Raw genomic sequence first — 21943 nt, 5'->3', positions numbered from 1 at the left:
ATGTTGGGGAAGAAGATGGAATCAGTTAAGAAACTAGCAAAGAAAGTGAAAGTGATTAGTAGTGGAGGAAGTGTTGGAGGATCAGGTAGAAGATCATCTGCACACTTTGAAAGTTTACTAAGTGAATTCGAAGAGTCACCAACGACAACTCCGACCGGGTTCTTAGCGATTTATGTCGGAGAAGAACGGCAAAGATTTGTGGTTCCAACAGGGTTTTTATCCCATCCATTATTCAAAATGTTATTAGAGAAAACTCGAGCAGAGTTTGGGTTTGAACAAAGAAATGGTTTAGTTATTCCATGTAGTGTTTCCACTTTTGAAGAAGTTGTTAGTGTTGTTGAATGTTGCCATGGACAATTTGATATTGCAAGGTTGGTTGATGAATTCACTTCAAGTAATTAGATAGATATAATATCTAGAACGAAGGAACGAACGAGAGACTCAAAACTTACATAATTTCGTTTGGTGGTGACGTTTTGTGTTTCTGCAGCGAGGAGACCAGAGTTCTAATCTTATTGTTTTTTAAAGAAAAAGGGCAAGTCTATCTTGATCTTTTCAGTATAAAATCAAAACATGGGTAATTATGATCTCTTTTAGTATTTTATGAGTTCATGATCCCTAGAGCTTAATTAGTTCTTTTAGTTAGGAAAAATGTTAGAACTCTACCAAGAAAATGTTTGGTTTGACTTCTTTGTTCTTCATTTTTCTTCTTCTACATGTTGAAATGTAAATAGAACCCATTGAAGATTGATTGATGATCAATGGTATTAAGTGATGGAATATATCAAAATAATGTTTATTATCATATGTGGGTTTTAGTTATACTTATTTCCATTTTTTCCTTGTTTTATTTTACTATCAAATAAGTTAATGGATCTTGAATAAGAAAAATGGTTAAACTCAAGGGTTAAAATTTGATCTTCATTGTTCATTTTGAGTAGTATATTTTATATTTACAGGATTTTTAGACTGTTTTTTGGTTAATAATTGATTGTGATAAGATAAACCCTAACCTAACTTTGATAGCAACAAATATTTAGTTTTGGTAACATTAAATCTCTAGCATTATCATGATTCTATATACATAATATACTAATAAGAAACCTCACCAAGAAATTGACATTATAACTGTTATGTGGGCATCAATATTAGCGAATCGGAGAGTACCACCCGTGACCCGCCATCACACTTCATCGTCTATGGACTCGTTCGGACTCAGGAGCCAATGATGGGATTCTGGCTTCGGGGTTTTCTTCCAAACCCTAGGCCGTATGGGCAGCCTAACCATCTTTACATGATTTAATTGGATAAAAAAAGATTAGGAGACTTGAATAAAATGAAATATATTTGCTCTTTCTTTTTGCCACTTTTTCACTCTACCTCCTATGTCTAGATTAACTGGAACAAAAGATTTTTGATTTCTTTCTTCAGCGTCAATTCTAAAATTATGTTTGCCGATGTTTATGGGTCCTTAATCTAAGGTCACCTTAATCTAAATCATCAAATCTTGGATTTATTGTTGGAGACATTTTTTAAGGCAGGTACCATATTTTCAGCATCCATGGCTGCTTTGACCCTTATGCATGAAAACAATTGGCTAAGCCTTATGATAGTCGATAGAGTTTCCCTGCGGACTATGTCCCGTCACAGCCCCTTTTGTGGCCTCGTTGGGCCAACTCGCGGCCAGTAAAGAAGTAAAGTGGTGTGCAACTTTTGGCCAAACCTGTTGGTGTAACTTTGACAACGCTTTTGAGATGACCGTGGAGAGTTGACTCTATAAGGACGCTTTCTGCAACACTTTTGAGGTGGCTTTCTTGTGAACAGTTTCGGCATCAATTTTGGTGACGCTTTTTAAAGTCACTTTTATTTTTACCCATATTTGCAACGTTTTAGAGTAACTCTTGGCAATGCTCCTGGGTAACGCTTTGGAAGTCACTTTTGCCAACACTTTGAGGTAGCAACAATTCTTAGGTAACTTTGGTGTCGCTTTTGAGGTCACTTTTATTGAGGCTTCTTAAATCCAGGGGCGGCCCAGGCCCAAAGCAGCCAAAGCGGCTGCTTTGGGCCTCACTTCATGAAAGGGCCCCAAATCCCATTAATTAAAGACACCCCATTAATAAAACAAAAAACTAACTCAAAATAAAAGCCCACTAAAATCAAGTCAGATCTTTCCCGTAGTCATCTAATAACCAGCGTTGTTGACATAATGAGGAATTTCGCTCTGTGGCTGAGCAACCCCTTTGTTCTCCGGCACCACCATTAACACGGTGGGGACAGTTATTTTTTAATCGGTTTTCAGCAGTTACTTTCGGTTATCGGTAAATAATTACATCTTTTCGTCAGTTTTCTTCCTCTTTAAGGAGGCTTAATCTGTGAGAATCAGTCTCATTTCATCTTATCATTCCCTTTCTATCCCTCAATCTCTCAATCACAATGGATACTACACAATCCCTGTTCATTCAACAATTTGATGCCCTCACTACGGAAGATCCTAACATCCCCACTGTGGAAGAAGAAATTCCCATCAATACTATTCACAACATCAATCGTAATGGTATTATTAAGTTTTCGAGTTCCAAAAAGGTGGAGATAGGACAGGCCATGCTGAGAATGTCTAGAGTCTTGCACGGCCCTAATAGATTTACAATTTCTGAAATCTCTGATAATCTTTTCATGATTAGGTTTGTCACTGCCTCCGAACTAGAATTGGCAATTGAATCCTCCCCATGGGTTATTATGGAAGACCTCATCATTCTCAAACCATGTGAACCGGACATTCCCCCATCAGAACATAGATTTGATCAAGCTTGGTTCTGGATTCAATTACATGGTATCCCAACAAGATATCTTAACAGTAACACTATTAACACTTTGGCCGGAAAATTAGGTAGATTTGTGGAAACAACACCGGAGGATGCGTTCAAATGGAGTGTTTATGGACGGGTCAGAGTCGAAATTGATATTACTAAACCGCTTCCTTTGAGAATCAATTATAAACTCACAAATTACAAACTTATTTCGGTTGAAATTCGATTCGAACGACTCCCACGTTTCTGTGTTTACTGTGGTCTGCTAGGTCATACGATCAAATTTTGCCCAAATATCCTCAAATTGGCGGATCTCCTACATCTAGATATAACTGATGATCAGAGGCAAGCAGTACTAAAAAGAATGGAACCAAAATACCCAGACACCTATAAGGTGCCGTTTGTAAACAGAGGAACAGGAAGGGAATTAAATTCTTTCTCCCCGATATCCGTTGATGCTTTAACACACCCGGCAGGATCACCATACGTGGATATATCTCCTAACAAAATCTACCCTTCCGTTGCTTCTATTTCTGAAAGTTTCAATCCTATTTCTTCTAATGTTTCTAATGCTAAACGAGTTAAATTTACTGTCCACAGGAATCCAATATTGACGGGGTACCCCACTCCTCTTGGGGATTTTTCATCAGAAACAACTCATCACGGTGAATCGGTAAATATAGAAGAAAACATACCGGCATTGAATAATCCTACACACGCTCAAACAGAGGAAATTGAAGAACGTGTTCGACGCACTTTCAAACGACAAAACAAATTAAATACTCGAGAAAAAGATGGAGAAAGGGGCTCGGCATCCTTAATGCCGATTGACAAATGAATTGTTTTGCCTGGAATTGTCGGGGGCTCAGGAATGACCCGACAAAGGCTACACTTAAAGGATTCCTGATTTCTATCAAACCTAAAATTGTTTTCCTCTCTGAAACTCATCTTAATTGTATTTCCTCTATTCCTAATTTTGCTTTCTTAGGTCTTACTAAGCATCACCTTGTCCCCTCCCAAGGCAGGAGTGGTGGTCTCTTGTTGTATTGGTCTTCGGACATTAATCTCTCTATAAATTATTCCACTAGCAATGTTATTCATCTCACTATTCATCCGGACTCTTCTAGTCCGATCTGGGATTTATTTTGCATTTACGGTCCCCCTTTAATTCGGGACAGGGATTCTTTCTGGAATTCCATTCTCACTAATATTAATGCTAATTCTAGACCGACTTGTTGTATGGGAGATCTTAATGCTATTAGTTCAATCACAGATAAATGGGGGGGCAGTGATAATTCTCCTCATATTAGAAGATTTCAATCCTTTATGAGGCAAGCCAGACTTATGGATCTGGGATATAATGGACCAGGTTACACCTGGACCAATGGTAGATCTATTAATATGTTGACTAAAGAACGTTTGGATCGGGCCCTTTGTAACCCGGAGTGGCTTTTAGAGTTCCCTAATGCTGGACTTTTTAATCTCCCTCGTTATAATAGTGACCATTCGCCTATATTACTTAGGACGGAGTCGAGACCTAAAATCCTGGACACTATATCGAGGTATGAAATTTTTTGGTCTAAGCATAAAGATTACAAAGCTGTTGTGTCCCAAGTATGGAATTCTGCCCTTGGCACTTTTCATGAAAAAGTTTCTTCTGTTAGAGACCACCTACATGTCTGGAGTAAAGGGGCTTTTGGTCTTATTAATAAGAGACTTAATTGTCTCAAAAAAAGATTATCTGATGTTCAATCCATAGCCCCTACTAATGATATTTTACATATTGAATCCAGTTTGCAGGAGCAGATAATACACCTAGAGGAATTGTACAGAACCCAATTGGAACAAAGATCGAGATCGAAATGGGTCAAGAATGGGGACAGAAACACGAGAGCCTACCACGTCTCTATGTCCCAAAGAAAATCTAAAAATAGAATCTCCCAACTAAAATTATCATCGGGAGTGATGACACAGGATGAGGAAGAAATCTCTAGTGCCTTAATTGCTCATTTTCAGAATTTGTTTACGAGGGAAGAAATTATACCTCCGCCGGTCGAGATAATTCAGGCATACCGAGCAATCTCAGATGTTGAACTACAAGAACTCAATAGAATTCCCACAGAGGACGAAATCAGACAGGTAGTAATGAAAATGGACCCAGCAAAAAGCCCGGGTCCGGATGGAATGTCTTGCCAATTTTTTCAGCATAACTGGGATCTCATAGGCGAAGAACTAGTAAGTACAATTCAATCTGCTTTCGGTTCGGGTTCTTTCGATCACTTGATTAATAATACTACCCTTGCCCTCATTCCAAAGGTCAGATCTCCTACTCTAGCCTCTGATTTTCGTCCTATTGCTTTATGTAACTCGACTTACAAATTCATCACTAAACTCATAGCAAATAGGATTAGCCCTCTTTTGGATAATAGCATCGGTTGGAACCAAAACGCGTTTGTCCCAGGCAGACAAATTTTGGATAACATAATAGTGACCCAAGAACTTATGCACACTATGAAAAACTCTAAATCCAAAAAAGGTGGTTATGCTCTCAAAATGGACATGGCCAAGGCTTATGATAGAGTTAACTGGACATTTCTAGAAAATGTCCTGAAAGCTATGGGTATTCAAGGAAACATTCTCAGTCTCATCATCTATTGTGTGACTTCGCCCCAATTTAGTGTCCAAATTAATGGTGGACGTTTTGGTAATTTTAGCTCTTCCCGTGGCCTGAGGCAAGGGTGCCCTCTATCACCCTACCTCTTTATCCTAGTGTCCCAGTCTTTATCCTTTCTCATTAATCACTTTGAAGTACAGGGATTATATACAGGTTACAAGATCAATAATTACTGCCCTAGCATCACCCACTTGTTGTTTGCTGATGATCTTATCCTCTTCGGAAATTCAACTGAAGCAAATCTGGCGGCTATCACTCAAATCATGACCAGTTATGAAAACTTCTCAGGTCAAAAGGTGAATTTTGACAAATCAGCATTATACTTCGGCCCAAATGTCTCCAATGAAATCAAATCATCTTTTGCAACTAGCTTACGAGCGCCAATTATGCTGGACGACTCAAAATATTTGGGAGCTCTGATCCTGAAACCAGGAAACCGTATTAACAGTTACAATTGGCTAGTTGACAAATTTCAAAGTGCGTTGGCAGGATGGAAGACAAAAATGACAACACAGGCAGGAAGGACAGTTCTTATTAAGTCAGTCCTTCACTCATATACTACCTATCCATTCAGTCTACAACAGGTACCTAAGCAAATTATTCATACCCTCGAGAAATTAGAGCGTTGTTTTTGGTGGGGGCATTCAACAGAAGAGAGAAAGCTACACCTCATAGCCTGGGATATCATAGCAAGACCAAAACATGAAGGAGGTCTAGGGGTTCGTTCACTAGAGGAGGTCAACATGTCTTTATTAGCTAAACTGTTATGGAGATTACTACAATCACCAACTTCAATTTGGGCAAGAATCCTAATTGGGAAATACAACCCAGAACAGCACCTAAGACAATATACCCCATCATCAAAATCAGCAACCCCCCTGTGGAAATCGATTATGAGTATTAAAGATACCTTCTTTGAAAATATCATTTGGCAATTGGGAGATGGCAGCAAAATTAACATTGTCTCTGATCCTTGGATTGAGGCACTCCCAAATCATTCTCCCATTCCAGTATTTGAGCTACCTCCCCAAGTTACTATGGTTTCACATTTAATCAATCAAAATACAAAGAGTTGGAATATTTCTATTCTACACCAACATTTTGATGATGAAACAGTAACAGCCATTCTAAACATAGCAATTCCAACAACAGATAGAGAGGACAGATTAATATGGTGCAAAACAGAAACAGGTAAGTTCTCATCAAAATCATTTTATACTACTATTACTAGACACCCTCCCCTACATCCAGACATCTCTGACTTCCCTTGGAAGAAATTTTGGGGTAAAACCAATATGTTACCTAAAATTCAATTATTTATCTGGAAGGTCATTCATAATGGGATCTCGGTTTTAGACAGTATTGGAAATATCATCACCACAGTAACTAGAACATGCAATATTTGTGGACTTGAAAATGAGACAGTCCTACACCTTTTTGGGGACTGTCCTGGTTTTAAATCTATTCTCAATCACTTGAACCCGATCTTCACCGATCAGATTAACAATAACCCGATTGATACAATGAAAAAACTACTTAACACAAATAATTGCTTAATAGACTACTGGTATGATTATACTTATCTCATTTGGCATTGGTGGAAGGCAAGAAATGAGTTAATCTTTCGGAATCGGCCAATCAACAACCACCTCATCATCAAGAAGATGAAAGACGATCTCAGGTATGTGCCTCCATCCCCTCTCTCTTCTAATAATGGTATTTCTCGCCAAATTTCAGAATGGATTCCGCCAGAACAGGGAGGAATTAAAATAAACGTTGATGGCACTTACACTTCCTTGAAAGCCTCAGCAGCAGCCATCGCAAGAAATCATGAAGGCTTGATCTTAGGGACAAAAACGAAGGAATTCCACCCTCATTCAGCTTTGCACAGTGAGCTCATGGCGGTGGGATTAGGTCTAGATTTGGCTGAGGAAATAGAGGCAGCCCCTCTTATAATTGAAACAGATTCGCTAACCCTAGTGGGCTTCCTATCCGACGGCTCTCAAGACACCCCTTGGAGATTAACTGATGAAATCGAGCGTACATTTGGACGGCTACAAAGAACCCACGCTAAAATCCAACACGTGGGCCGGGAGTGCAATACAGCTGCGCATGACTTAGCGCATTCTACTTTAAGTCCTTAATTTTGGCTATTGTTAATACAAAGCCCCTTTCTGTTAATTTTACATTCTGTTTCAATCCTTGTATTTGTACGGAACAGTTTGATTTCAATGAAAGGATATTTCAAAAAAAAAAAAAAAAAAAAAAAAAAAAAAAATAACCAGCGTTAAAATGTGGGGTCTACAATAAAAATAACCGCACTTCCTTTTCCTTATCTATTTTTTAAATTTTGCTTCTTTCTCTTTATAAATATTTGTTCTCTCTCTTGCATTGTCTTCTCTCAACTCAAAGACTCTAAAGTGGAGAATTACATTTCCCCGGGGTTTTTTCAAGGAGAGAGAGAGTGCGGGCTGGCGTCTCTAGGCGATTTTTCCCTTCTCTCTTCTTTTTCGCGAAACCCTAATTCCATCCCTAAATTCTCCAACCTTAAACCCTAATCCACAGAAATTAGCCTCCCATCTTCCTTCTCCAGATCCCTAGTGAACGTAAAACAACCCTAGCCTCTATCACACTGCCTCCACTACTCTGCATGTATTCAAGATAAAGAGAAAATTTCGATCGCGTGAAACCGAAGCACCATCAAATCCACAGCTCATATTGAAGGGATTTACTTCAGAGAAATAAGAAATCAAGGAGGAAAAATCAGCAATAGAAGAGAAGGGAAATCAACATGGCATGGAAAACAGGGAAGATCTCTAATCCCTCTCTTTTCTATTACTGTTGTGTTTGTCTCTTCTAGGCTTTAGTAAATTTCATATATGTATAGTTGTGGTCTGTATTTCCTTTGTTAATAGGTCTTTTTCTTAGGTTAATTTAATCTTTCAACCCCCCTTTATAGTAGCTTAGTATTCTCTTATCATCCAGTAGTCTCCATCTCTCTCTACCTACTCTTAATCTTTGTTTCAATCCTAGAGGCCAGAACTCTTTCCACCCATTGCATGTCTGTTTTAATGACCGATTTAACCCATTTGAACCCTGAGAATTGGTTATTAGGTGTTGTCTTCCAGGGATCGAACTGATTGCTCATCAAATGAGTTTTTATCTTCTCCATCTCAAGTCAATAAATAAACAAACCCAAATTTTAATTTTTCTCTTCAATCTTGCCAGACCTCTAAGGTCATGTACCACTATTGTATATCATGATTTCGACTCTGTCAGTCTTCTTATCATGTTGAACATTTTTGTCTACTTCGATCTTATATCTTCTCCTAGTTATATAGTGTTTCCCATTAATCCAACAGTAACTGGCCACTTTGGCCCCTGGACCAGCCGAATAACATATAGAATACACCTCAACTTTCCATTCGACCCCGGACGACACTATATGTCGAATATAATTCTCCAACTCTGTCGTGCAGTTTCTGTTGTTTTCCTTCCAAATCACTTTTTGTTGATTACCTTTGAAGCTGGTTATCAAACGGATTTAACTTTCTATCTAAGTTCTGTAACATTTGCACTTCCACCCTTTGTCGCAATTCATTTGCGATCGTTTGTCGGATTAGCAGGGTATTTACACTCGGGCTATGACGGCGATCCCATTTACCAGGTGTCTGACCTGATTCTACTCGGTAGAACTCAAGCGGATATGGTCTCTGTACTTGGAGAATACTGGCGGGATACCTCGGAATCAATTTTTGATTCCATCTTGCAATCACCGATGTTTCTTCTTGAAACTGTAGGTGCTTGTTTATTCCATCTTCTATGTCACAGGAAGTTAGGTAAGAGTTTCATCATTCAACCAACCAGAAGAACAGGTACTACCTTCGTTTTTCAATTAATCGAAAGGTCTCTCAAGATCAATTGTCATAGCATTCTCTTGAAGAGTTGGAGGGCTTATAAGCTTCAGAATGAAGGAAGCACCACCAAACGAAGCTTTTTTGTGCAATTCCTCATATCGGTTTTATGTTGTTGTAATTTGTGTACCTTTATGTTTGTTTTATTTTGGATATTGTAACAGACGCTTAAGTTTATGTATTTACTTTCAACAAAAAAAAAAAACTCAAAGACTCTATACCTCTTAACAAAAAAAAAAAACTCAAAGACTCTACACAAAGAAATGATTCTCTTTTTCACCCTTATTATCATGATTGTTTTTTATCCGCACTTTTTTACTTTTTGAGTTTTTGTATATTTGTTATCATCTATTTTTGAACAGAATTAGTTTGTATCCTGTTAAAGAATAAGTGAGTGTTTTTGTTTAAAGTAAGTGTAGAGTTTATTACTTTTAAAATTAGGTTTTAACAAAGAAAAAATATATTTTATCTTCAAAATCCTTTACTCTTTATAAAATATGCTTTTAACGGGTTAGTTATGTTGTCAATTAAACAAGATATGAGGAAAGAATTGGACTATTAGCGCATAATTAGTAATTTGACATCTGAAAAGGCAAAAAATTATTTTCGATACATATTTAGCTCTTTTCTATATGTAAATAGATCTTCTTATGCAGTATATAGTTCGAGTTTATGATTTTTAGTTATGTTTTTCATACTAAATTATTTGTTAGGGGAAAAGTCAACATTTTACAACTACGTAAAAAAGGCCCCAAATTTTTCTTCGCTTTAGGCCTCCCACCTACTTGGGTCGGCCCTGCTTAAATCACTTTCTACGACATTACTGGGACACCTGTTTGACGCTTTTTGTGTGGGTTTTGACGACAAGAGATTGTATCTATGTGATGCTTTTATATCTTTGTAGCGCTTTTGTGGTGACATTTGCGACGCTTGTAAGTCTCTTTTTATGTTACGTTTAGGGTGCATTTGTATTCACTTTCGACAATGTTTTTAGGTCTCTTGACAAAAAAAAAAAAAGTTTTTAGGTAATTTTTGACAAAATTTTAGGTCCACTTCTGCACCTTCATTTTACCTATTCTAGGTTTCAACTAGGTTGGGACCTTAAACAATAACTTGTTCACATATTCCTAAAGGATAAAACTCAATGTGGGAGAAACAAACCATCTTTGAAATCTTAAAGTGATGTAGGTAAAGTTACAAGGAAGAGCTAGAGATAAAGATACTAAACTTGTCTCTTTTTCTCTAGCTATGTACAATGGTAAATGTTCACATACAGATTAGCTAGACATTCTTAATTTGCAGACACTGTTGTACCTCTGCAATCGACCAAACGAAAGCGTTGCCTGATTATAAGGATCTGCAATTTGAGGAGGCAATTGTGGTTTCAATCCTAGTCGTTAAAGTTCGAAGCATTGAGCTAACTCGATCTGTATTCTTGCTGCATTTACTGATCTGAATTAGGTACTGAATGGCATCATGAGGAAGGAGGCCTAAGATTAGGAAGTTGAAGAGGTGAGAGTGACTTCCTTCCATCACTTCCAAACACTGATCGACCATTTTATCCTGTTCTTCTTTACTCATCTCAGTTGCTTCTAGTAATGGCAACAACTTTGTTTCTTCCTCTTCAAAGTGCTCTTTGCAGTGTTCCTATCACAAAATTAAGATCAACACAATACAATCAACACTTTTCTTATTGACTTGCAGCTCATTGGCCCCTGCTCTCCTTGAAAACTGGCTCACAAGGCAAGACTACGCCAGGACTTATCGACTTCACAAATTTTAATGTCTAGGCAATGCGGGATAATGACAAAACCTCCTACCCTGCCAGGGCTAGAATCACTTGACACTCCCCCTCAGTGTAGGGCTTAGGTTAGGTTAAGGAGTCCAGACCCATCTATGAAACACTAACTCTGATACCATGTCGGAGCCTACTCTGTCTAATTGACTTTGAAAATCGGCGTAAAAAGAAAAGATCATTATGTACTTTACAAATTCTAAGGAAAAGACGGTCTTGGATAGTGTTAATACCTGTAAAGTTTTGAATCGAGAAGAAAGACTTAACAAAGCTTCCTGGTAAACAGGACTTCGGGCGGCGACAAGCACTCCAATGGATTTGATATCTTCTTTGATACCATTCATTATTGGTAAGTCTCTTGCATGATCTTCATTTACAACCTTTGAAATTCCTGCACCAAAAACAGTAAGTACTAAATCAACCTATAGAAGAAGAAATTTTTGAACAATAAACCCTAAAACCTCTCTGGCTCTCTCTATATGTACCTCTATCTGCCCTTTCAAATACAGGAAAGATTACCCTCTCCTCCATTTGAGCATGTTCTAACATCAATTCCAATAACTGTGAATAGCTTCTCCCAAACTTCCTCACTTCCATAACAGGGCTTCCCATACAGAGATCAACGGCTTGAGATTCGCCACGTGTCTCAAGATCCTTAGCCCAATTCACCAATCTTTGGATGTGCCAAGTCATACTCTTATGCTGAAGTGTGATTACCATAACAATAGCCGGAAGTTCCACTTGATTTCCTCCTGCAGAATTGATAGGAGAATCCAGTAACGGAGGTTTTTGGAATTTATCTTCAATGTAACGGATTAGGGTTTCGAATGTTCCCGTTACTATATCGGGTCCATATTGAAGAGTGGTATTTTCAGATGGAATGAATTGGAAAGATACTGATTTGTAAATTAGGGCTATTCGGATTAAAGAGGTAAGAGTGTTTGTTGATTCAGATCCGTATAGTTTTACAACAGGAGATATCCCTGTGAAATCAGATGGTGAGATTTCAGCTGAATTATTAGGTTTTGATACACAAGTTCCCATTCCTGATTAAACCTAGACATCATGAACCAAAAACACAATGAAATGAGAAATAAGTTCGAATTGACTCCATGATTTTGGAAAATATCAAATACACAAAAAAGAAAACCTAAAAAACAGAGCTTTTATCATCCAATTAAAAGGAAAAATTGATTGAAATTGATCATATCATATCAGAAAGTTGAATAAACAAAAGAGAAGAAGAAAGATGACACCTACTCTGATCTTGATTGATTGATTTCTTATTTGTAAATCTTTTCTTCTCTCCTTTTGATGATTGTTATGAACTCTAGAGAGAGTAAGAGAGGATTCTAGAGAGAGAAAGAGAGATAATGAGATTAAGCAAAAACCCACCTATTTATACCGTTCACTAAACCCCCGACGCTCCTACTCTATTCTCTATATTTTACCTCATATTTTATTGTATGCCAAGTCATCAGGCGGATTAGCACTAGTGGCGCCAAAAAGCAAACGATGTTAAGTCATTCAAATATTTAGTTAATACTTAATACCCTACGATCTAAATAAAAATCCAAAATCGTAGAGTCTGCCGGTACAGCGGGCTTAAGTATGTATAGTTAAGCGGTACATTTGATCATATCCTTTTGTATTTCGAGTTGTTTATGGTGCGAGCTGTTTTTCGGTATTTAACGGTAATCTAAATTAAAATCAAGGATGCTGGTGAGAGAGCCCTAGAGAAAAACCTAGAATTTTTTAAGCGTTTCTGCCTCAACACACATGAGCAATTCTATCCCTTCATTTGCTCCCTCTTTCAGTCCTTTGCCCATGTGGCCACGCCTAAAAATGTTAAGCAAATAGACAGAAAATATACTTAAGTTAGGTGTCGTCACATCACTCGGAGGATTGGAGATGGAACAAATGGACAAAAGAATGTTGGGCGGCCTCCTTTTTCTCTTTTCATTTTCAGTTCGATTTTAGATTACTTTCATTTTTTAAGTTAAATGATGTTTTATAATCTTAATTCTTTTTCTTATGATTTTATTTTTAAATCTAGTATTTGAAAAAGATTCATCTGTACATGGAGTGATTTGTAAACTAGAACGAGTTGATCAATTTCTTAATGGTCTCTTACTCTCTTACCAGACAATCTAAAGCAGAAAATACATCGGTGTTATAGAGTTCCCTAGTCAAATTGTGACCGGGGTCAAAGTAATTAGTAGGTGCTGGAGCCAGAAAGTTAGAGCATCCTATATCTTTAGTATAGGAAACAATCACATAGATATACTAATAGTTGATTAGTGGCGCCAAAAAGCAAACGATGTTAAGTCATTCAAATATTTAGTTAATACTTAATACCCTACGATCTAAATAAAAATCCAAAATCGTAGAGTCTGCCGGTACAGCGGGCTTAAGTATGTATAGTTAAGCGGTACACTTGATCATATCCTTTTGTATTTCGAGTGTTTATGGAGCGAGCTATTTTTGGATATTTAACGGTAATCTAAATTAAAATCAAGGGTGCTGGTGAGAGAGCCCTAGAGAAAACCTAAAAATTTTTAAGCGTTTCTGCGGTTCTGCCTCAACACACATGAGCAATTCTATCCCTTCATTTGCTCCCTCTTTCAGTCCTCTTTGCCCATGTGGCCACGCCTAAAAATGTTAAGCAAATAGAGAGAAAATATACTTAAGTTAGGTGTCGTCACATCACTCCGAGGATTGGACATGGAACAAATGGACAAAAGAATGTTGAGCGGCCTCCTTTTTCTCTTTTCATTTTCAGTTCGATTTTAGATTACTTTCATTTTTTTTAAGTTAAATGATGTTTTATAATCTTTTTTCTTTTTCGGGCCGGTAATTATAAGGCCCAAAATGGGGAAGTTAAAGAGAATCAGGCCCAATACTAAATAATAATGAGGAAAAAAACCCAGTAGGTAAAAATACAATTTTACCCTCCAAAATGAAATTTTCCGCCCAAATCAGCGTTCTGAACAATTCTTGGTTTGCTCTCGACAATTTTGTAAATTTCTGAACAAATCTTAGTTTGTCTCAACAATTTGTAAATTTTTGAACAAATTCGTTTTTGCTTAGACATTGTTTTGCCAAAATATTTCGCATTTTTTTCTTTTGCATTTTACATAGACAAACAAACACAAACATTTTGGCTACAACATTTTTCGATTTGTCTTGTGAAAAAATAAATGGTTTTCGCATTTTCTGTTTTGCTTTTGACATAAATATAAAGACTAAAGCATTTTTTATTTGTCCTTTACAAAAATTAAAATGTTATGCATATTATCCTTTGTATTTAACAAATCCGTTAACGAACAAATAATATTTTGACTAATACATTATATATGTTGGTAAAAACATAATTATATATGACGCCAACATTTTATAATAAGTCGGGACATTATTATAGATATTGTCAACATTTTATAAGAACACAATGATATATGTTGTCAACATATAAGGGTAAAAATAGAATTATGAAAAAAAATATGTTGCCTTGTTAACAACATAATTACATATGTTGTGAACATTTTGAAAAATGTTAAAAAAATGGGTTTTTTTTACATTATTATTTTTTAGTGGGTTTTTTTCTTATTAGGGTCTAGATTTTTGGGTTTTTCACTCATTTTTTCTTTTTCTTATGATTTTATTTTTAAATCTAGTATTTGAAAAGATTCATCTGTACATGGAGTGATTTGTAAACTAGAACGAGTTGATCAATTTCTTAATGGTCTCTTACTCTCTTACCAGACAATCTAAAGCAGAAAATACATCGGTGTTATAGAGTTCGCTAGTCAAATTGTGACCGGGGTCAAAGTAATTAGTAGGTGCTAGTAGCCAAAAAGTTAGAGCATCCTATATTTTTGGTACAGGAAACAATCACATAGAAATACTAATAGTTGATAAGTTACTATCAGATTATGGGTCTTAGAGCAGCTCTATTCGGCGTACAAGAGGTACCCTTGCACCAAAGTCGCACCAGACGTCCACAAGAAAGGGTCATCCCTTAGTCCAGATCCAACATTCTTAAGCGCTCTAGATCCGATGGCTGCTATTATATGATGTAATTAGGTTTGGGGTTTTGTAACGGTAACTCTATTAATTTGTAATCCACATAGATAAATTACCTTTGTTCAAATTATTATTTTGTGCCTCTCCCGCTCAGAATTTGACAGTGTTAGGTGGTGTTTGTTTTTTAATATTTTCAGATCTGAAATCTGAATTGGAATCCAATTCAGATTTGAGATGTTTGTTTTTGGATTTAAGAAAATCTGAAAAATTTGCTGAATTGGATAATTGTCTGAATTGTCTGAAAAAGAGTCCACTTATTTCAGACTTCAAAACAAGTCTGAAATAAAATGCCAACTTCTGAAATGAGTGAAATGACTCTTGTGCCCCTGTATCAGAAAAAAAATTCTCCCAGATTTCTACCACCACCAACAACGGACAGCACCACTGCCACCACCAACAGAACACCATAACCGCCACCACCACTGCCACCACCAACAGAACACCACCACTGCCACCACCAACTGAACACCACCACTGCCACCACCACCAACAGGACACCACCGCCACCAACAACAACAGGAATCCACCACCACCACCACCAACAAGACACCACCCACCAACACCCAACACCACAAACAGGGTCTCACCACACAAATCAGGATTTCCTGTACTGTTGTTTCCTGCTGCTACCTTCTCGAGCATATAAAAGTCCGATGATGAAAATCTTTGAAATCTTCTATCTAAGAAGATTTCCTGTACTGTTGTTTCCTGTACTTTTCCGTTCGTTCAATGTAGTTCTAAGAAGCAGCTTCAAACATCAAATCCTTCGTTGAAAGAAGTTGAGGTGTTAATAATCTCTCTTTACCTACTACGATTTCTAGGGTTTTAGGTTTAGGTTTTACTTTTGGGCAGCTATTGGAGAGAGAGGGAGCAGTAAAGAGAGAGAAGAACCATTGGGAATGAGAGAGATAATAGCAGCCATTAGAGAGAGCTAAAAGGTGAACAAGAAATTTTAGGTTTTATTTTTGGGCTGCCGTTGGAGAGATAGGGAGCAGTAAAGAGAGAGAGAAGGTGAAATAGAAAGGAATTAGGGTTAGGTTTAAGTCTAGGGGTTGTTTGGCAAAAACATATAATAAGGGTATATGTGTCAGAAATGCTATTCAGACCTAATTATTCAGATTTAGAAAACAAACATACTAACTTACAAAATATTCAGCCCAATTCAGATTCAGCCAATTCAGTTAAGCCAATTCAAATTCAGCCAATTCAGATTACAGCACCATAGAGTCTGAGGACTTGTTTTATAGTGATGTTATCATCACTTCCAATCCACAAAGGTCACTACTACGTAATTCTGTGTTTATAGTCATATCATCGGTCTCTTTCATCTTTATTTTTTGAGTTAATTCCTATATGGTCCCCTACTTTGTGACCAGCTTCCTTTATGGCCTCATTTTTTTCGTAAATTCAAATATGACCCCCTATTTTCATGGAAATGTCCTAACTACCCTTCCTTTAAATCTTTTTTCAAAATAAAATAAAAAAAACAAACATAATTCCACCTCACTTCCCTCTCCACCACTTATCTCTCTCCACCTCACCTCTCTTCCCAAATCATCTTTCTCTCTCTCCAACTCACCTTTTTCTCTCTCCACCTCACCTCTCTCTCTCTCCACCTCACTCTATCTTCTCCGATGAAGGTCGCCGGCCAGAAAATTTTCCGGCCGACGACCTTCAACCTAAAAAAAAAAGAATTTTTTTTTTTTACTCTCATCTCTCTCTCTCTCTAAAAACTCCGGCGAAGGGAACCCCCTTTGCCAGAGTTTTTAGAGAAAGAGGGAGATGAGAGTAAAAATTTTTTTTTTTTTTTCTCTTAGGTTGAAGGTCGCCGGCCGGCGACCTTCATCGGAGAAGATAGAGTGAGGTGGAGAGAGAGAGGTGAGTTGGAGAGAGAGAGAGGTGAGTTGGAGAGAGAGAAAGATGATTTGGGAATAGAGGTGAAGTGGAGAGAGATAAGTGGTGGAGAGGGAAGTGAGGTGGAATTATGTTTGTTTTTTTTATTTTATTTTGAAAAAAGATTTAAAGGAAGGGTAGTCAGGACATTTCCATGAAAATAGGGAGTCATATTTGAATTTACGAAAAAAAGGGGCCATAAAGGAAGCTGGTCACAAAGTAGGGGGCCATATAGGAATTAACTCTTATTTTTATCATTATTACTTCCCTACTCTATATTTTGTCTAGTCCTCCTTGCCGTTTCTTTCGTATTGTATTTTGGATTACCATGAAGTTTGATTAGATTTCTGTGACACCCTCGAGTCGACCGTTAATTGAGAATAAAACCCTCGATCCGTCTTCCCCAACTCCTCTTGCTCGGACAAACCTGCTCGGTCTACCCAATTCCAGCCAACAAACCAACAAACAACTAGGGTTTGTCAATTGGAAAATGCAGCACTTATGCTATTTTATCAAAAGACAAATAAAAAAGTGCAATAGCCAAAATATAATTTTTATGTTAATTTTTTGTCAACTACAAAAGATAAAATTCATAACATAATGCTTATCCGACAATAGAAATCAAAATTTCGTATGGCAAAATATTATTTTTCTGTTAAAGCGTTTGTCAAATACACAAAGTAAAATGTAGAACAAATATTTTTTCCACATGACGAATTGGAAACTTCAGAAGTAAAAAGTGTTATATTTCTGTTAATATTTCATCACATACAAAAGGTATAATGCATATCATAGAGATGTTTTCCTAAGGCAAATTAGAGAATGCAAAAGTCGAAATGTTTGTCCTTACTGTTATTGTCAAATGTAAAGGGTAAAGTGATGAGCGTACTACGTTTTCCACACGGCCAATTGAAAACTACATATACAAAAACGTTGTTTGAACATCGACTCGATCAGAAGTTCTGACTAGAAGATATGAGATAAAAATGTACGGATTAGATCCACTTAAAAGTATCTAATAGGCCATGCTCTTATTATAGATGATTGTACTCGGGCCTAATCTCACGTGTAATAAATAATAATGAGGTTTTCTTCTTGGGGAAAGAAAAGTAAATATTGGTAGAGAAAGAAATAAAGAAAGCTTCACTTTCAAGCACAGGGAGAGAGAGAGAGACATAAAGAAACATTATTCATACCTTCCATCTCCATCACTACCCAACTGTTTCTCTCTCTCTCTCTCTCATTTTAATTTCTTACTAACATTATTTATTACTACTTTCTCTCTCTCTTACTTGCTCATCAAATCCAGCCATGGTAGTAATGCCAGATAAGAGAGAGAAAAGATAAAATCATCAGTAATGATTCTCACGTCCCCCCCAACCATTACCCAATTTTGATCCTTCAATCCAACTCTAATGAATTTCCAATACCAATTTTTTGATTTCTCTTTCACATCTCCTATGATTTACACCCTTCATTTGTGTAATTAGTTCTTAAGCTTTTTGATAGTGATGACAGAAGTCCTTCAATCTCCATCTCATTTTCCTTCTTCTCCAAGATCCTTATCTTGCACATTTACATCAAATGATGTCTCTCTCCATCAAACCCAAACCCAATTTCCTACCCAGATTAGTTCCCTTCATAACGACAACAACAACAACCCAACTTCCTCTTCCTCTTCTTCTTCTTCAAGATCATCTTCTCTTGTAGCTGAAATTACAGACACAGAAAGAGAAGAAATTGATAAAGAAGAAGGTCAACTATCTCTATTAGCTTTGTTAATTACTTCTTTTAGGAAGTATTTGGTCGTTTGTGCTGATACAGAGGAGCACTCTTCCATGGAGATTGGATGGCCTACTAATGTTCGACATATTGCCCATGTCACATTTGACAGGTTTAATGGGTTTCTAGGTCTACCTGTTGAGTTTGAACCTGAAGTTCCCAGAAGAGCTCCTAGTGCTAGGTAAATTAAACTTGTTCAGGTGTTGGTTAATCTTGTTTTCTAATCTGGGTTGTTCTTCTTTAGTCTAAATCAAGTGTTAAATTGATGAATTTTGGGAATTTGATTGTTGGTTTTTACAATTGGGTTTGTTCTTGGTTGAGTTTAATCATGGCCTAAAATCTTGAATTTGGGATTTATATAGTCCAAGGTCAAAAATTGTTTATTAACAATGGTAATGTTGATTATAAGAGGATTCTTCATAGAAATTTGGCATTAGGATGAGATGAATTTCATTTTGTTCTATATCTTTTTACCTCCAACTAGTCACAATTTGGGTTTAATTTCATGGTTGAATATATGGGTTGTTGGATCTTTAGATTCGTATTTGGATCTTCTCATTGCCAAACCATCTATTATCATAAATCGCTCCGTGATCCAAAATAATACTTTATGATTTTTTTTATGATATGTTCTTGTCATTATTCAAGTTCAAGAGTGATGCAATCAAATGCTACCTCCCAATTCAAAATTAAACTTGTGGATATCCTTTTTTTGTAGTGCAAACGTTTTCGGAGTTTCGACAGCTTCTATGCAATGTTCTTATGATTCTAGAGGAAATAGTGTGCCGACAATACTCCTCTTGATGCAAAGACACTTGTATGCTCAAGGAGGTTTGCAGGTAAATTCTTTCATTTCTTTTTCGCCCTGTTCCTACCCACTTCCATCAAGTTTGGTATGAATATTCAGAACCATTTGAACGTTTAAATGTTACAGACGGAAGGGATTTTCAGAATTAATGCAGAAAATAGCCAAGAAGAGTATGTCAGAGACCAGCTAAACTGCGGAGTCATCCCAGAAGGCATTGACGTACATTGCCTCGCTGGTCTTATAAAGGTAATTCTTTTGCATTCCGCAATCTTCTTCTAAACTTTTTCTCGGGTTTCCACCGTCTTATTCTGAAACCAGGAAAGTTAAAATCATTGTTCTAAATTTGTTCTCTGGTTTGTATTGCCTTATTTTTGAAATCTGGAAGTACAATATCTGTTCATGTACACACGATAGTGTTTCCCAACAGGCCATGCCGTGTCGGGATGGCCCCATTTCGTCGACGCGAAAAAGCTGCTGCCTTCTCATGTTTTTTTCCGATCTAGTGATTGTAATATGAACTTTTCATGCACTGATGATTCCAGGCTTGGTTTCGAGAACTTCCTACTGGGGTTTTAGATCCTCTTGAACCTGAGCAAGTAATGCAATGCCAAACGGAAGAGGATTATACTCGTCTTGTAAGGCTTCTACCCTCGACAGAAGCTGCTATGTTGAATTGGGCTATCAATCTGATGGCTGATATAGTACAAGAGGAAGTTCGAAACAAAATGAATGCCCGAAATATTGCCATGGTCTTTGCACCAAACATGACTCAGGTAACGAACGGTCACGAATTTACAGACAGGATGTGATAACAGATATGATTTCAGTTCTTAAAAATAGTGTAAATTTAACTAAAATGCAGATGGCAGATCCATTAACAGCTTTGATGTATGCTGTGCAAGTAATGAACTTTCTCAAAACCTTGATAGAAGAGACACTTAAAGAGCGAGAGAATTCTGCAATAAAGCTCTGCTCTTCCAACCCGGAACATACGGATGAGAATGGACAACATAGCCCTTCATTGTTTCATCCGGATTATGAGGCGTTTGAGGAGAAAGACGATGAAAATTATAGCTTCTATTCAGACGAACCTATGATGGAAAGTCCCCTTCACTCTAACGATGATGGGGATTCGACGACTGAAAATGAAAATCAAGATTTTCAAACTTATCGTGGGAGGAACATGTCTGGTAGGAGTGAGACCACCGAAGATGATTTCCGGAGTTGTGAGATGCTACCTGAAACAAAAACGTTATCGGATGCTCGGGTGGGAGCTCCTAATGGTAATGTTAATGGTCCGAAGCCTTTGATTCTTGCAAAATTCCTCTATGATAAGACTGCCCAATCTAGTAAGTCGGATTTTAGATGGGAACTCGAAAAGGCTATTGAGCAGCCTGTGTTTCAAGTTGCAGGACCTGCTGAGAAACCAAGAGAAATAAGCATTCTTAGCCGGATAAATTCAAGGATAGAGAGAGTTGAAGCTTGGCGATAAATGAAGAACGGACTTCCCTCTTGACTTGACTATAACTCCTATGTTTATTAGAAGTTTGCAGGAAATTTGAGTCTTTTGACATGTACAATTTGTGTATGATTTGGTGTATCTGATTTCTTAATTGGTTCCTATTTGTAATGACATATTTTCCTTCATCTTTCATTTCCATTAATATGGTCTCTCCCTCTCTCAATGTTACCTGGAAACGCTGATACCACAAGTACGTCGTACAGGTACTTGTACGCGGTACACTACGATTTATCCTACAAGACGCTGGGAGGGTGTTACGTTTTGCTCTAGTATCTTACGTGATACGCTACCAAATATCCAACACGGCGCTAGGAGGGTACCTCTTTGGTACGCTATTTTGTTGTGTTACGTTTTGCTGTAGTATCTTACAGAAAATATACTTGTTATTACGTAGATACAATAAATACACTTATTCTAAGCCATTTGATCTCCATTAAACTTCAAATCTTAACTATTAACTAAAGCATCTGAGCCATAGGAATTTATGAAGTTTTACCAAAAGAAAAACTTGTGTTACCCAAAAAGGGTTCATATTTCTCTTCCAATACCGATAGTATCTGTTGCTACATTGTTATTGTTCTATGTTAGTGGCATTTCGATTATGATTAAACGGATGTGTGATCTTGCGACTCCCTCCATTGTATACATTGTTATTTTTCTATGTC

General features: G+C 37.2%; 2 protein-coding genes and 1 pseudogene across 2 annotated transcripts; 2 read left to right on the top strand and 1 right to left on the bottom strand.

Annotated features, from left to right (window-relative positions):
• Positions 1 to 402, top strand: LOC147541697 (auxin-responsive protein SAUR15 pseudogene; annotated as a pseudogene).
• A 10142-nt stretch (positions 403 to 10544) lies between these two features.
• Positions 10545 to 12603, bottom strand: LOC147541696 (uncharacterized). Its single transcript, XM_086634562.1, has 4 exons — positions 12451 to 12603; positions 11676 to 12246; positions 11424 to 11581; positions 10545 to 11042 (listed from the first exon to the last, which is right to left on the bottom strand). The coding sequence occupies exons 2-4, from the start codon at positions 12232 to 12234 to the stop codon at positions 10743 to 10745; spliced, it is 1017 nt and encodes a 338-aa protein (XP_086490688.1). The 5' UTR covers positions 12235 to 12246; positions 12451 to 12603; the 3' UTR covers positions 10545 to 10742.
• A 5521-nt stretch (positions 12604 to 18124) lies between these two features.
• Positions 18125 to 21420, top strand: LOC147541695 (rho GTPase-activating protein 1-like). The gene is made up of 5 exons (XM_086634553.1): positions 18125 to 19129; positions 19667 to 19787; positions 19883 to 20002; positions 20299 to 20529; positions 20619 to 21420. The coding sequence occupies exons 1-5, from the start codon at positions 18678 to 18680 to the stop codon at positions 21246 to 21248; spliced, it is 1554 nt and encodes a 517-aa protein (XP_086490679.1). The 5' UTR covers positions 18125 to 18677; the 3' UTR covers positions 21249 to 21420.
• Positions 21421 to 21943: the final 523 nt, after the last annotated feature.

Source organism: Eschscholzia californica, unplaced genomic scaffold (genome assembly GCF_041429995.1).
Source record: "Eschscholzia californica isolate CP2 unplaced genomic scaffold, dmEscCali1.0.p SCAF_4, whole genome shotgun sequence".
NCBI classification, from domain to species: domain Eukaryota; kingdom Viridiplantae; phylum Streptophyta; class Magnoliopsida; order Ranunculales; family Papaveraceae; genus Eschscholzia; species Eschscholzia californica.
This window is presented reverse-complemented; position numbering and strand designations above follow the sequence as displayed.

Excerpts from the sequence above, each read along its gene's own strand:
- LOC147541696 (XM_086634562.1), bottom strand. The coding sequence starts at position 12,234 with ATGGGAACTTGTGTATCAAAACCTAATAATTCAGCTGAAATCTCACCA. Across the intron at positions 11,582-11,675 it reads ATTTGAAAGGGCAGATAGAG|GAATTTCAAAGGTTGTAAAT; the intron begins GTACATATAGAG and ends TTTTTGGTGCAG. Across the intron at positions 11,043-11,423 it reads CTCGATTCAAAACTTTACAG|GAACACTGCAAAGAGCACTT; the intron begins GTATTAACACTA and ends ATTTTGTGATAG.
- LOC147541695 (XM_086634553.1), top strand. The coding sequence starts at position 18,678 with ATGACAGAAGTCCTTCAATCTCCATCTCATTTTCCTTCTTCTCCAAGA. Across the intron at positions 19,788-19,882 it reads ATGCTCAAGGAGGTTTGCAG|ACGGAAGGGATTTTCAGAAT; the intron begins GTAAATTCTTTC and ends TAAATGTTACAG. Across the intron at positions 20,003-20,298 it reads GCCTCGCTGGTCTTATAAAG|GCTTGGTTTCGAGAACTTCC; the intron begins GTAATTCTTTTG and ends TGATGATTCCAG.